The following is a 13,848-nucleotide window of genomic DNA, read 5'->3' as shown; positions in this document are numbered from 1 at the left end:
TATTTCATTTATCATGAATTTAAATGATTAATAAATTCTTAAAATTAATAATTAACCAAAACTATTAAAACAAACATTGGGTCCCTGCAGCCTCCTCCGAGTGGCCGGTTGTCGTATCGCTTTGGTGGGGCCGGCGGACCGCCCAGGGTCGGTGTGGGACGTGTCCCGTCCGCCGGGGGTGCTCTCGTGTGGACTCCTGGGCCCGATCCCGCCTCTCGATTGATTGGGTGGGGTCCTCAGCGTCCGCAGTACAGGCACAGCAATTACGGGACACTTCTGTCAGTCATTGTGCATGCAAAACGGTGTCGATTCACTTTCATGCGTCCACAGGCACACACCCCTGGGACTTTTTCACTGGGTGTGGGGACACTCACTTATTGTGACAAGTAACTCATGAATATGCAAATTGCTTTGGCATCCCCTCACACTCACACTCTCGTCCTATAGACTTTTATCATTTACGTAGTCACTCCCACCACACTTTAGTTGTACAGCCGGGTTCACGACCCTTGTCCTGCATGCTTCTTCTCCTGTTCTTGTCCTGTCCTTCCCTCACAGGGTGTAGCACTACTGCCCCATACAACACTCATATCTAATGTTTCATTGTTCTAGATATGTAATGATTTAGTTTTCTCATCTTGTTTACAATTAGTGCTTTGTCTCTTGTCTTCATCTCTCAGTCCCATCAAGAAACTTAGTTCTGTTCGACTCTAATTCTCAATAAATATAAATTATAATACTAAGAAACCACAGCTGCACCTTAAAAACTCCACTGTGACATAGTAAAACTGTTCCGGCATTAAAGGGAAACAGAACCTCCATTCTGCTTGACCTAACAACCGAACAGGTAAAAAAAAAAAAAAAAAAAAAAGGATATTTTTTGTATTAATTACTCTTTAGGTATGACAAAAATTTTACTTTTCTTTTTTAAATATACAATTTTCAAGAAGGTTCTGATTTCCACATGCTCCAACACGTGAACAGTATGAAATGCTTCATGTTTTGATGTTTAACTTATGTGTTCACATATTTAAACGTGTTCTAATATTGTTAAATGCAATGCAAAAATGTTGAACCTCGACTCCTCAGCCTTTCCCTTCTTTCTAACCATCCTCCTTCAATTCATTTTAACCATCGCTCATTCATCGCTTATTGTAGGACAAATACTGTTCATGGACAAGTGGGGTTTATTAGTCATTAAGTAACATCCGTGCACTGTACCCATGCATATTTTATTCTGTTGCATTTATTTTTATCTTCATGTACAGTGACTGCACTAATATATCAGTTGAGAGCTGTTTATTAAGGCCATAAAGGCACCTGAGAAAGCTATAGGGTCATCTAAATCTGGAAAAGGGTTTCTGTACCATTCAATTAAAAAATAATTTGACTTTATCATTATAATCACTGAGACTCGCACTGCTTTATATTTGTGTTACACACCACCCAAAGAACCAGATCATACACATGCCTGCATGCAGGATAAGTGTTAGTGTGAAGAGCCTCCTGCGGCCAAGTCCTTACAAATGAGCAACTCCGGCCCCTGGTCACAAATGTGCTGTGTTTCAGTAAAGGAGATCACTTTTTGAAACCCCCATGATTGGATTTATTTGTGTCCATGTGTGTGACATATCCGTACTGTATTATTCGTCCTTGGCAGAGGTCTGCGCATTACTGAGTTCTGATGTGGAAGATCGCCTGACATGTAAAAGAAAGACACCAACATTAACAGGCAACAAGGTTTAATTCCTCAACTACAAGGTGATTTGCGTGGAACACAATGCAAATCTTACATATCAACATGATATACGGTCTGATCGACTCTGGGTTCTCACAAATTGAACCAGAGATCTCTGGCAGTTCATTGCAGTGCATTCAACATATTGCAATGCAGATGATAACACACAGTTTTAGATTAGGTAGCACAAAAAGAAATGCCTAGTCGGGCTGTCATAGCGGTTGAGGGTTGATCAGGAGAACATTTTCTCCCCGGATAAATAGCTGGTTGATGTGGCGAGTATGGACCTTGCCATACGCCCTGCACTCTTTCTCCTGACCTGCCTTTGCACCCTTTGGTGGCTCCGATGTCTTGTTGTCATCTCTCTGCCTGGCAGGGTGAGCGGACAAGTGTTCTGAAGTCACCTGTGGGTTTGAAGGGGGACCCTGGCTGCTTTCTCCCTGGATGGGGTGCTTCGATGTTTCTCCTTCCCCTCCTGAGCTCTCCTGGAGCTTCAGCTTCTCAAAGAGCTGCACAAACAGTTCGGCCACATTGGGATCAGGTAAGGTGCATAAAACATTATCCACAATAGAATTCCGAGGAATGATTTAAAGTGTATTTTCCTGCCTTGCCTCCAATAAACGCCCCTCAAGAACAAACCTCTGGTATATTGTAACATGTACTGTAATATATTTTAATTCAGTATATACAGTATGTATATTATATGGGGTTTCCCTATTTCATTTCAGGTATCGTTTGGACAGATGAGGCCATCATCATTTTATAGATTAGGCTTTGCAGTTTTTTTAAGCATATCACTTTCTTACCCATTGTTCGCCCATCACTATTGGAGAAGTGTTGCAAAATTGTTGCCAGTCAAGAAGTTTTTGTCCCTGACTGCAGTTCAGCGCCAGTTTAAAGCTTTATGGCCATCACACTGCTCCGAAACGTAAGTTTCAAAACGTAAGTAAACAAGTTTCTCGAAACAGGATCTGTTTTACACAAACCACTCAGTGAAAAGCCTGCTACGACCACTATGGATGAAAACAGAGAACTCTTGAGGCAAGCGTTCACACAAAGCCAGGGTAAGTTTATCTGGAGGGCTACACTGGGACTCAGCATTAAAAAAAAGCTCGATTCAGCCGATTCTTCTGCGAGTGATAAAGATTTACTGCACTTCAGGTTGTTCAAAGTCTTCAGGCGGAAGATTATGATGCTCAACCAGGCGGCAAATTTGCAACACTGCTCCGATCTCAATTGGCAAACCATGGGCAAGCTTACAAAAACTGCAAAGCCAAAGCTGTAAAATAATGATGCCCTCTTAAAAAAATAAATAAATAAATAAATAAAACAAATAAAAAAACACTTTGAATGCTCTGCAGTTATATAACAAAATGACCTTTTTGAGGAAATACAGTTCATGTAGCATGCCACTGTATGCCCCTCACTTGTGCTAACTTCCAGCTTCACCTGAAAGGTTTGGCACTTACACGACCCTTTCTATTATTACAAGGATATCCAATGCTGGGATCTAAAATTCCACCTTCTCAAAGATAATTTGCTTAGATGTAGAAACGCAGTGCACCATACCGAGAGATGTTAATCAGACATACAATGACAAAGTAGTAAATACCCGTGAAATGGTGAGGGCTTTCTCATGGTGCAAGGCCTTCCCAAGAAGAGGCTCTCTATACGTCTCATCAACGTCAACCATGGCCTGGAAACGAGACAGCAATCAGCAACCATCGTGAATCGCAGTCACATCGAAGCGCTCACCAAATTCCAGAACTTGTCGAAGGCCACAACAAAGCCGGAGCACACGCCCCTCAGTCCTTTGAAGGTCCTGATGTGAACTTTGACTCTTATCCTCTGCTCCACACATTTGTGCAGCTCACCCAAAGGGCTGCCTTTGCATACTGCACACAAACAGATTTCATGTCAGTTTAAGCAGTAATATTTGTGGAGGGATATGTGTTAGGTAGGCAGGATCCTTGTCTAGGTGTGTGTGGTGAGGCGAGTTAAAATAACTGTAATGCCTTCTATGGTTGGTTATATGTATACTGAATAGCTATTCATATGCTTTAAGATTATAGTATATAACTAGTACCTGATTTGTTGTTAATCCAATACAATAGCAACAACATACTTGGGAGAAAATATTTTTTTCCCTGTCTATTAGTCATTAGTTCAGTTTTATGATGTAAAGTGAATTAAAGGGACAAGGCATCACTTGGCACTAACCAATGTACTCTAATAATTACAATGATCACAAAAGGTTAGGGACATTTCTTTTGGATGTGATTTCAGGGTGAACCTAAAATGCACTTTTCAGGTAAACTTAATTTGACCTTCTCAAAACGTTTGTCCAACGTATCAGTACTACTTGCACAACTTTTTAACAAGGAGCTGAGTAGTAAAATTCCCTACAGGCGTTTCCCTACAGGCGTTTGAGCCATGACTCGACCAATACATTTCTAAGGACGTCCACTTGTTTGCCTTTCTATGTCTCTCCCAGTCTTGCGCGCTCTCGCTCTCTCTACTAGTTGTGCAAAAAAAATAATAATTATAATAATCAAATTAGGCTCACCTGAAAAGATTACAGTGCATTTTTGGTTCATCCTGAAAATGTAACCGACAGCAGAATATTACTAAGGCTTTCTGAGTGGTGCATTATTATCCACATGTTTATTAATCAAGTATGAGGAATTTTCCTTTTCTATAAGTGTAATATCAATGCTGTGTGTTGAACCTACAGGTCATCCTAGTCAGGACATTTTTGGGGGTCTTGTGTCGCCGTGGCTGTGGTGTGCGGCTGCTGCTTCCTCCCTCCTCGTCCTCATCCACTGACTTCTTGGTCACCATGAGCTTCTTGAGTCTCTCGATACGCTCCGGGTCGGCGACCCCTTTCAAGGCCTTCAGTCGCTTTTTCTCCACATTTTCCGGCTTGGCTCTACCCCGGCCCCCCTTTAGGAACCCCTCGTACTCGGCGACATTGTTGAAACATTTGATGTTTGGAAAAGGCAGCGGTACCGTGGGCGAGTACAGGGCCAAAAGTGGGTCGAACTTTTCAGAACACACGTCTATTTTAGAAGCGTCATCGTCCCGTGCCACAGATGAGGTACTAGCGCTGGAAGCGGAGTGTTTTTCTTTACTATCTGGCTCCTTAATTCTCCTGTCCCTCTCTTTCTCCTCCATGTTTGTTTGAAACAACCGCAGGCAGGCGAACACATATCGTAAGGCATCATGGGAAACTACTCAAAGTTTTGTAGGGAAAGGGTTCACTCTGCAACATTTAGGAACCATTGATTGCCTGGTTCGTTTAAACGTATCGCCTGCGTTTTAATATCTGTAATGTCTAAATGTTCAGTAATACATAATACATTGTATATTCAAGGAGGGTGGGGTGTGGGGGTGGCAAAATGTCGTCCGTAACGACACTACAAACGTGACCTCTCCATTTCAGTGCGCGAAATAGACGATCTTTACGTGCGTCCATGCTCTCCAGAAACCTCTGTATTAAACGTAATATATTTAGCCGAAAATCAATCTGTCTTGTCACTCATGCTAAATTCCAGTTATAACTCAGTGTATTATGATTTTATACAATTACACACGGTGAGAACATTGGCTTGTATGTGTTTGTTAATATAAGGTGTTAGTAATCCGGAACGGTGATCATAATGTCTGTTTTGTCAGTGCGACGGTACACAGTGACGGAGCAAATATTTAGGAGGACCAGTTAGTTAGACTATCAAGTAAATACAGCGATAGAAGGGTGGTTTTAATGCGGTTATTTTGCTTATAGTTGGCCTAAAAGATATCCGTCGTCTCAAGTGCGGTAAACTTGCTTGGTTAGAAAGAAAAAAAAACTGTCGTAATGCTGATTATTATTAAGAGCATTGTAATTCTTGTCTCTTGTTGTATTGTCGCTTTGTTAGAATACAGGAAAATACACATAATCTGACTGATCTCATTCAGGGCGTTTGGAAGACCTGTATGCTATTTTAATTGATTCGACTATGTTTTGTTACATTAATCTGGAAAAATTCTGTATACAGTATATGCTACAGTTTGACACTGAATCTAAACATACTATATGTTGTTAAGGCCCCCCCATTGCCCACTCGTAAAATCTTCCTTGCTTAATTAAGGCCTTATTGGATTAAAATGAGAACATATTACACCAATTGTTAATAAATCCGGATTTGTTTTGTTGCATGAACAGATTGATGCAGATTTTAAATTTCTGCAGACTTCGCAAAGGTGTCAAGTCTTGTGCTGTCAGATCCCTAGCCTGTTTATTTACTTCCACTAGTGCCATGGCTAAAAGCAAGTTTGAATATGTGCGTAACTTTGAAGTAGATGACACATGTCTGAGAAACTGCTACATTGTCGTGAGGCTGGATGGGCGCAACTTCCACAGGTGGGTGTCCTTTACTTGATGCACATCAGTGATCTTTGTAGGAAAGTAATTGTATCAAACTATAGATCATATTTAACTGTATCGCTGTTGTGTTTCAGGTTTGCAGAGCAACACAAGTTCACCAAGCCCAATGACAACAGGGCCCTGGGTCTAATGACCCGCAGCGCCCGCTCAGTCATAGAGGAGCTAGAGGATATTATCATTGCCTATGGACAAAGTGATGAGTTCAGTTTTGTTTTTAAGAGGACCTCCACCTGGTTCAAGAGAAGAGCCAGGTACATGTATGTGTGTGTGTGCGCGCGCGCGCCCATGTATTATCATCTCGTGTTGTTGTGTATCTGACTTGTTTTCTCCGGCCAGCAAGCTGATGACCCTCGTGGCCTCGCAATTCTCGTCGTCTTATGTCTTTCACTGGAAAGACTTTTTTGGAGAGCAGCCTCTCCTCTACCCGCCAGGATTTGATGGACGTGTGGTACTATATCCTAGCAATCGCAACCTGAAAGACTATCTGAGCTGGAGGCAAGCAGACTGTAAGTATGTTACAACTGTTATTACACTGATGATAGTAACAAATGTGTCAGGCTGATTTTGTTGCCTCTTCCAGGTCACATAAATAATTTGTACAACACAGTGTTTTGGACCCTTGTACAAAAAGGTGGACTAACCACTGTTCAAGCAGAGGATCGCTTAAAGGTGACTATTCAACGCACAGTATAGTTAATTCATGTCTGGGTTATCATCTAAAGGTTTATTTAAAATATGTATTACTATGTATAAAGACCCAGGGGGTCATAGGGTTCACGACACAGTTTCTCTCTATTACTAACCTATGCCAATGCAATAATAAACTGCCGATTACAGTAAGTATTTGAATGAAAAATAATTTTAGGTCATAAATATGTAATATAATAAGTAATCAATTGAAAAGCAGTTACAAAAAATAACAATATCTCTACGACTGTGAGTGGCTGGCACACTGTAAGGGGAGCAAACTGGTTCGTCGTGCACTGTTGCTTACCATGAAACATAAACAATGCAATTTATCAATTCATGAAAAACAAATCCTGTTAGTATGAATATTTTAATTGTTTCTTGGAAGCTATACACCATCAAATTTATTAATGTTTTTTTTTTTCTTTCGTGGCAGGAAGTTGTTCGGTTGGTTATTGACAGTCTTCTCTTGCCAAATCTGTGCCATATTTAGATCTGCAGTTATTTTCGTCTGCCACAAGATGGCGTTAATTATCTTTCTAGCGACCTGGAGTTGTCTCATAATTTGTCGCATTTCTGTAAGCCATCCATCCATTTTCTGTACCGCTTATCTTCGCTAGGGTCGCAGGCGTGCTGGAGCCTATCCCAGCTATCTTCGGGCGAGAGGCGGGGTACACCCTGAACTGGTCGCCAGCCAATCGCAGGGCACATATAAACAAACAACCATTCACACTCACATTCACACCTACAGGCAATTTAGAGTCTTCAATTAGCCTACCACGCATGTTTTTTTGGGATGTGGGAGGAAACTGGAGTACCCAGAGAAAACCCATGCAGGCAGGGTGAGAACATGCAAAGTCCACACAGGTGAGGCCAGGATTCGAACCCCGGTCCTCAGAACTGTGAGGCAGATGTGTTAACCAGTCGGCCACCGTGAAAACATTTTTGTAACCGTTACTTATTGAATAGCCACTGATAAATATCAGTGCATTTAATGTTTTAGACATGACATAAAAACTAATTATTGATGAGTTTGTGTTTAAAACATGTTTTTTCATAATTTTTATTTAATACATTCTTGACGCACACTATCACATTTGTGTTTTCTTTCAGGGAACATTAGCTGCGGACAAAAATGAAATCCTGTTCTCAGAGTTTGACATCAACTACAACAAGGAACCGGCTGTCAATAGGAAAGGCACCACTCTCATCTGGGAAAAGGTCAGATTTCATGACGCTTTTTTGCTTTTTTTTTTTTTTTTTTCTACTTGAGATCTTGAGCTAAAGTATTTATATATCAGCAATTTTAAAAATATATATTTTCTATAATGTTCCCTGAAAGTGTAACCTTGTCTTTATCTTTTTTTAAAATCTTTTTTGTTTTTCCAGCATGATGAAACTCTCATCACAGAAGTAATGAATGACAAGAGGAAGGAAGTGTGTGGCACTCCTCGGAGCAGGAAGCGTGTGCAGGCCTACCATTCTGATATAATAGGCGAAGACTTTTGGGATCAGCATTCCAATATTCTGGAAGATGATGGCTGCTAGTGCTGTGGAAAATAAACACACATCATGTTGGTTGTGAGACTAGGGAATCAATTGGTTTACTCAACATACAGTTTATATAGCTTAACAAGTGACATCTTAGCTCTTGTACATTGGTGGTCATTACCCTAGACCGGCAGCAATCACCTTTGAGGCAGACAGCAATCACCCTTGACCAAAACATGTTTCGTACTGCACAGTGGTTTATCGTGATCTCGTCTAACCATGCCAAAGTTAAGAATGTGTTATTTTTCCAATGTAATTCCACCCTTTTGGGGGTCACTCAACCCCTAAATCAAACGAAAATGTCGCTAAACGAGAAGACTGGATGGACTTCATCTCCGCTATGGCGGCGTCCTTCCTCAAATGCGGTCCCCGGGTTGCCGTCATCTCATTGCATATGCCTCGGCCTCAAATGGCTTACCTCCTGTAATCTCTGCCCAAAAAGAGATACTCTGTCTCCCATGGTTTTTAACAACTACCAACCCCTTTACAACCTTCCCCAATAATGGAATGATAATCAATCATTAAACCCATGACTTAATCAATTGTACTCTTCATGCATGTGTAGTTAAGTTTACTAATCATATTTAGCATTAGTACAATCAAGTGAACAAACAATCACTTCTAGAATTCCCCCCTTGGACAGGATTTATCCTGGCTACATCAAAACATTGGAGCAAGCTCATGTTCCCAGAAAGGAGAAGAAAAATCCCTCTGATGCTGTAAAATGAGGTATGGTCATAGTTGACCTTGGGGTAGTGTACCTTGTGGACATGATAGAAAAAACAACCTCCCCCCACGAGCCATCCACAGTACTGCTCACACTAGACCACCAATGGGATTTCTCAACTTACAATTCTGAGTCATCCACAGAGCCTTATACTCATCTGGAACCCCCTAGGTATTACACTGGCATCCATCTACTCAATTGCTATCTAAAGAATTAGCTGGTGCCTCACTTTTTGACAGTGCAGAAATGTTACTTTTTAGGTAACCTGTGTCCAGTCTGCCATAGCTGCAATGAGTTGGACCAGTCTGACCTATGTTGATGGGTTTTAATGTCCCCATCCAGTTCCTGGAAAACACGGAATGCAGATTTTTTTTAGTGCCGAAATGTAATTGAGCGGTAGGGTGAAGTTGCAGTTGCTGAGTACACCCACAACTTCTCAAAACCTCCATTCTGGGTTTTGGTGAAACAAATTTACCGACTACACTACTAATCCAGACTTGATACATAAATGAATTACGACTGCATGAGTTTAAAATATTAATTGTATTCTACTATCTTGTACACATTTTGAAGATATTATGCATACTGAGTTTAATATTAACCACTATGAATTAAGCCAACTTGTAATTTAGTGCAATGGACTTAAAATATTAGGTTTAGTAAATATTCAAATAATTGCTTTTGCAAAAGATTGAAAGTTAAATCAACTTGCATTTTAGTTGTACTAAATAGTTACTTTTGCTCAGGTTTTCATTATTGCATCACTAGTAGGGCTGCAACTAATGATTATTTTAATAATTTATTAATCTGTCAATTATTTTTGAGTAATCGATGAATCAGAGGGGAAAAAAACATTTTAAAAAATGTCCATGGAATTGAGTCATAATGAATACATGTTTGCTTTTTCTTCGCTGTCAATTTGAAATAATGTCATGTTTTGTAATAAAGGGATGGAAATAAAGTTGTCCCCCAGATGAATAGAAAAATAGACATTAATCGTTTAGTAAAATGTTGTAAGCTCTAATATTAAAGTATCTTATAAAGTCTTTAAGGTACATTGAATCTACCGTGACCACAAGTTCCTGTTGTGTGTGTGCATATACAAAACCTGTGCAGTAAAAGCAGCTGGGCTGAGCAATGTGGTTAACTCAAGCTGTTAGTGATGTGTTGGTCGCGAACGAAACTCCTCTAAGATCCGGGCACCCATTCGTGCAATGAGAAGAATAAAAGACAAGCATTTGAACCTGGTATTAATGAAGTTTCCAGTGTGTCTAATGCAACTGTTGCACATTGTAGTAATGTCAGTCCCTTCTGAGAGAACTTTCTCCCAAACAGAGGAAAACAATTTATGACAGAAGAAACCAGATCAGCTCCTCAAAGCGGAGCAATTTAACTACAGATAAGTTATCTGAATGTTATTGTTTTTTTTCCCTCCACATTTTAATTTACTGTATATTTTGTTGTGTGTTTTGCAGTGATTCTGTGTTGTTTCACTTTAAATTTGTTTTACAGAACAAAATATGTATTAGTTACACTCGAAATAAGTATGTTTTTATTTTTTGTATTGTAGCACCAAGTAGCGTGAATGAATAAAGGCATATTTTTATAATATGGGAAATATTGCACATTTTAATATAAATATGCATAATTTTACATTATTTTTGCATAATAAATTAAGTAACAAAAATTCAGAAGAGCCATTCTAGAACCGAAAGAGGCGGCTCTTTTTATTGAGCCAATCCAAAAGAGTTGGTTCTCTGAAAAGAACCGAATTCCCATCATTGAACCCATCGTCAAGCTTGTGGCTCTGTTCTTCACAGGCCTAATTTTTAACCACCTATTCACAGTTGCCCCAAACACTAGAGCTACTGATAAACTGTATCACACACTCACATCCAATCATATTAAACTGTAAAGGCATCTTTAAGCATGGGTTGGGTAAGCGGGTTGTGCAGCCAGCCCGATGAGAGATTTTTTTTCCCCCTGCAGACTTTACACTGCCTTTGTATTGTCAACAAAGTTGCTATCACTCATTTTCGTAACCTTATCAGCACATTCGTGTTTGCTCTCATGACCCCTTGCTTTGTTTCTCTCTCGTCTTCTTCCTTCTCCTGTGTGCTGCTGAGTGTGCTCTCACTTCTCCCCATCTCTGCTCGGCGCAGTCAGGGAGAGAGACGACGCCACACATATTGACCAATCACGTGTGGGCTCTCTCTTCAGTGAAAGATGAAAGCGGCTCCCAATCACGAGCCGAGAGTCATCGTTCACTTCAGAGATCGGCCTTACTTTTTTTTTTTTTTTTCCTATAGCTCGATGCATAAGACATAATTCGTTGTGTTCACACACCTCACACATTGTGTTTGAAGCAAAGATTAAGCGCTTGGCAGGAGTTCTCAGTCTTGGGTCTCTGCCATGCAGAAGTGAATGGATTTGTTGGCCTGCACTGTCATCAGTGCTAAGAATACCTTCACACACACCCCGAGTACACTCTATCCCCCTGACATGTGCTCCGTGGCATATTTATCATCACACTTCTAAATGACCGCCTCAGTATGAATGGCTACTGTGAAAGAACCCGACTGTATTTCATTTCTTTCATAAGCTCACTTACTGTAAGTGCTTTATTTTTGGGTCAGTTGACCTCTTTCAAGCTACTGTAGTTTCCCTCATGGCTGCTTTAGATTTGTAACACCAGTGAATGAATATGTCACACTGCTTAATGCACTGGCATGCTTTAAAAAAAAAAAAAATGCAGCTGCGTTCAGGACAATTCACTTTGGGCCACAGCCAAGCTCAACACAGTTTCTGACCCGACTTGTGGCCTCACAGAACACATTTCATTTAGGAGAACGTGGAGGCAAGTGGATCACTTATTTCAAGACAGTATGCACCTACATTCGAGCCTGCTAGTTGAAACTTGTTAGGAATATCATATTTCCTAAAGTAGTGGGATGTTTATTTACTTACCAGTGAGTACCAGGTGTCCACTCGGGATATGGCATATTATTGTACAAACACTTTTTTAAATTTAAGTCAAGAATAAATAAATAAATAATTAAATTAAATAACGGTGCATGTTTCACATTGTTTTAAATAGTTCTATTAGGGGTATAGTGTCCTTTTTAAAAAAAATAATAATTTATTAACAAAAGCTACAATAGTCATTTAAGACCTGTTATATCTTCTCTCATGTTGTGATGGGTCACTCACTCATTTAATTGTTAATAGTATTTTTGGGGCTAACTGTTTGGTAAAGGTTTAATTTGATAATCCTGACTTTCATATTGTATACTCGCAGTACAGGAGAGCGTTATAATAGCTGTATAAAATGACTCCGAGAGTTAAAAAGAGGTCTGCAGATTCTTTATCTAGAGCATTCTCTTTTTGGGCTCCAGTACTCTGGATTGCCCTAGCCGTGTAAATTATGGTGACTACTTACTGGAGGTCAACGACACCGTGGTGTTTGTTGACCTTGACCGTTAGGTAACTTCGTAACCACTTTTACAACTGAAGGGAATATCAATGAGGGAGTTTCCACCCAACGACTCTGGTGGACTGACAACAACCTCCTGGCCAAGCGGCTTAACGGCTCTCCCCCTTTTTTCCATTTCAAAAGAATGATTTCATACATGGTTTGGGACATGCCTCTAAGTTGGAGCATAAATAGTTGAGTCTTCCACACAAACACTGGCTAGTCTGTTCTACCTACGCCTTGTTGCATGAACTGATGACGCCTGCTCGGATCAGAGGAGAAACATTTTCGAAGACAACAAGAACAGTCAAGTGGCGATCGATTCGGTGGCCTGTGAATCGATTCAATGGGTTAAGAATGAAATGACCTGGATGAAAAACTATTTCGTCTCAAAAATTTACTGTCAAACAAAACATAAAACAAATGGAATGACGTGTATTTAACACAACCAAATAGCTTTGCTTCAGGTCGTACGTCAGACAGCCTAAATAATAGCATTGGTCTCGCAATGTTATAACCCACAAGCAATTGATTTTTTAACATAAATGGCAACGCAACATATGTAGACATAACATACCAATACTCACAAGCGCATATATTCTTTATCCTTTGCATAGAGCGACTGTTACTGCAGCTTACTAGGGAATTCTGACCATCCATCCATCCATTTTCTGAGCCGCTTCTCCTCACTAGGGTCGTGGGCGTGCTGGAGCCTATCCCAGCTATCATCGGGCAGGAGGCGGGGTACACTCTGAACCGGTTGCCAGCCAATCGCAGGGCACATACAAACAAACAACCATTCGCACTCACTTTCACACCTACAGGCAATTTAGAGTCTCCAATGCATGCATGTTTTTGGGATGTGGGAGGAAACCGGAGTGCCCGGAGAAAACCCACGCAGGCACGGGGAGAACATGCAAACTCCACACAGGCGGGGCCGGGGATTGAACCCCGCACCTCAGAACTGTGAGGCTGACGCTATAACCAGTCGGCCACCGTATTCTGACCAGCTCCGTGGATATATGTCTGTGTTATGTCTGTGTGGCCAGGTGGCCAATGCACACACACCGGAAGGACCATCACAATGTCCATTAAATTAAAGCAAGTGGCGAAAAGGGTTGAATTCTTTACATTTTGTTTAATGATTTAATTATATATGTTTTTATAAAGTACAGTATTATTGAGTGCTCTTTTAACACAACACTATTCTTGTTTTATTTTGTTTGTTGTTGAATAGCATTTTCATT

General features: G+C 40.5%; 2 protein-coding genes across 4 annotated transcripts; one reads left to right on the top strand and one right to left on the bottom strand.

Annotated features, from left to right (window-relative positions):
* Positions 1–1,303: 1,303 nt before the first annotated feature.
* Positions 1,304–5,042, bottom strand: lsm11 (LSM11, U7 small nuclear RNA associated). 2 transcript variants are annotated; one of them, XM_061788028.1, is made up of 5 exons: positions 4,471–5,042; positions 3,494–3,633; positions 3,351–3,434; positions 2,143–2,247; positions 1,304–1,698 (listed from the first exon to the last, which is right to left on the bottom strand). In XM_061788028.1, the coding sequence occupies exons 1-5, from the start codon at positions 4,910–4,912 to the stop codon at positions 1,672–1,674; spliced, it is 798 nt and encodes a 265-aa protein (XP_061644012.1). In that variant the 5' UTR covers positions 4,913–5,042; the 3' UTR covers positions 1,304–1,671. The 2 variants fall into 2 exon arrangements, with proteins under 2 accessions (XP_061644012.1, XP_061644011.1); XM_061788027.1 differs by lacking the exon at positions 1,304–1,698 and having other exon boundaries at positions 1,724–2,247; positions 4,471–5,037.
* Positions 5,043–5,120: 78 nt separating this feature from the next.
* Positions 5,121–10,376, top strand: thg1l (tRNA-histidine guanylyltransferase 1-like). Of its 2 annotated transcripts, XM_061788030.1 has the most exons (7): positions 5,121–5,332; positions 6,033–6,140; positions 6,239–6,415; positions 6,501–6,670; positions 6,745–6,833; positions 7,965–8,072; positions 8,241–10,376. In XM_061788030.1, the coding sequence occupies exons 1-7, from the start codon at positions 5,310–5,312 to the stop codon at positions 8,397–8,399; spliced, it is 834 nt and encodes a 277-aa protein (XP_061644014.1). In that variant the 5' UTR covers positions 5,121–5,309; the 3' UTR covers positions 8,400–10,376. The 2 variants fall into 2 exon arrangements, with proteins under 2 accessions (XP_061644014.1, XP_061644013.1); XM_061788029.1 differs by having other exon boundaries at positions 5,121–6,140.
* The last annotated feature ends 3,472 nt before the right edge of the window (positions 10,377–13,848 follow it).

The sequence above is a fragment of the Phyllopteryx taeniolatus genome, chromosome 10, assembly GCF_024500385.1.
Source record: "Phyllopteryx taeniolatus isolate TA_2022b chromosome 10, UOR_Ptae_1.2, whole genome shotgun sequence".
NCBI lineage: Eukaryota > Metazoa > Chordata > Actinopteri > Syngnathiformes > Syngnathidae > Phyllopteryx > Phyllopteryx taeniolatus.
The sequence above is the reverse complement of the archived record's forward strand: the minus strand, read 5'-3'. Positions and strand labels throughout refer to the sequence as shown.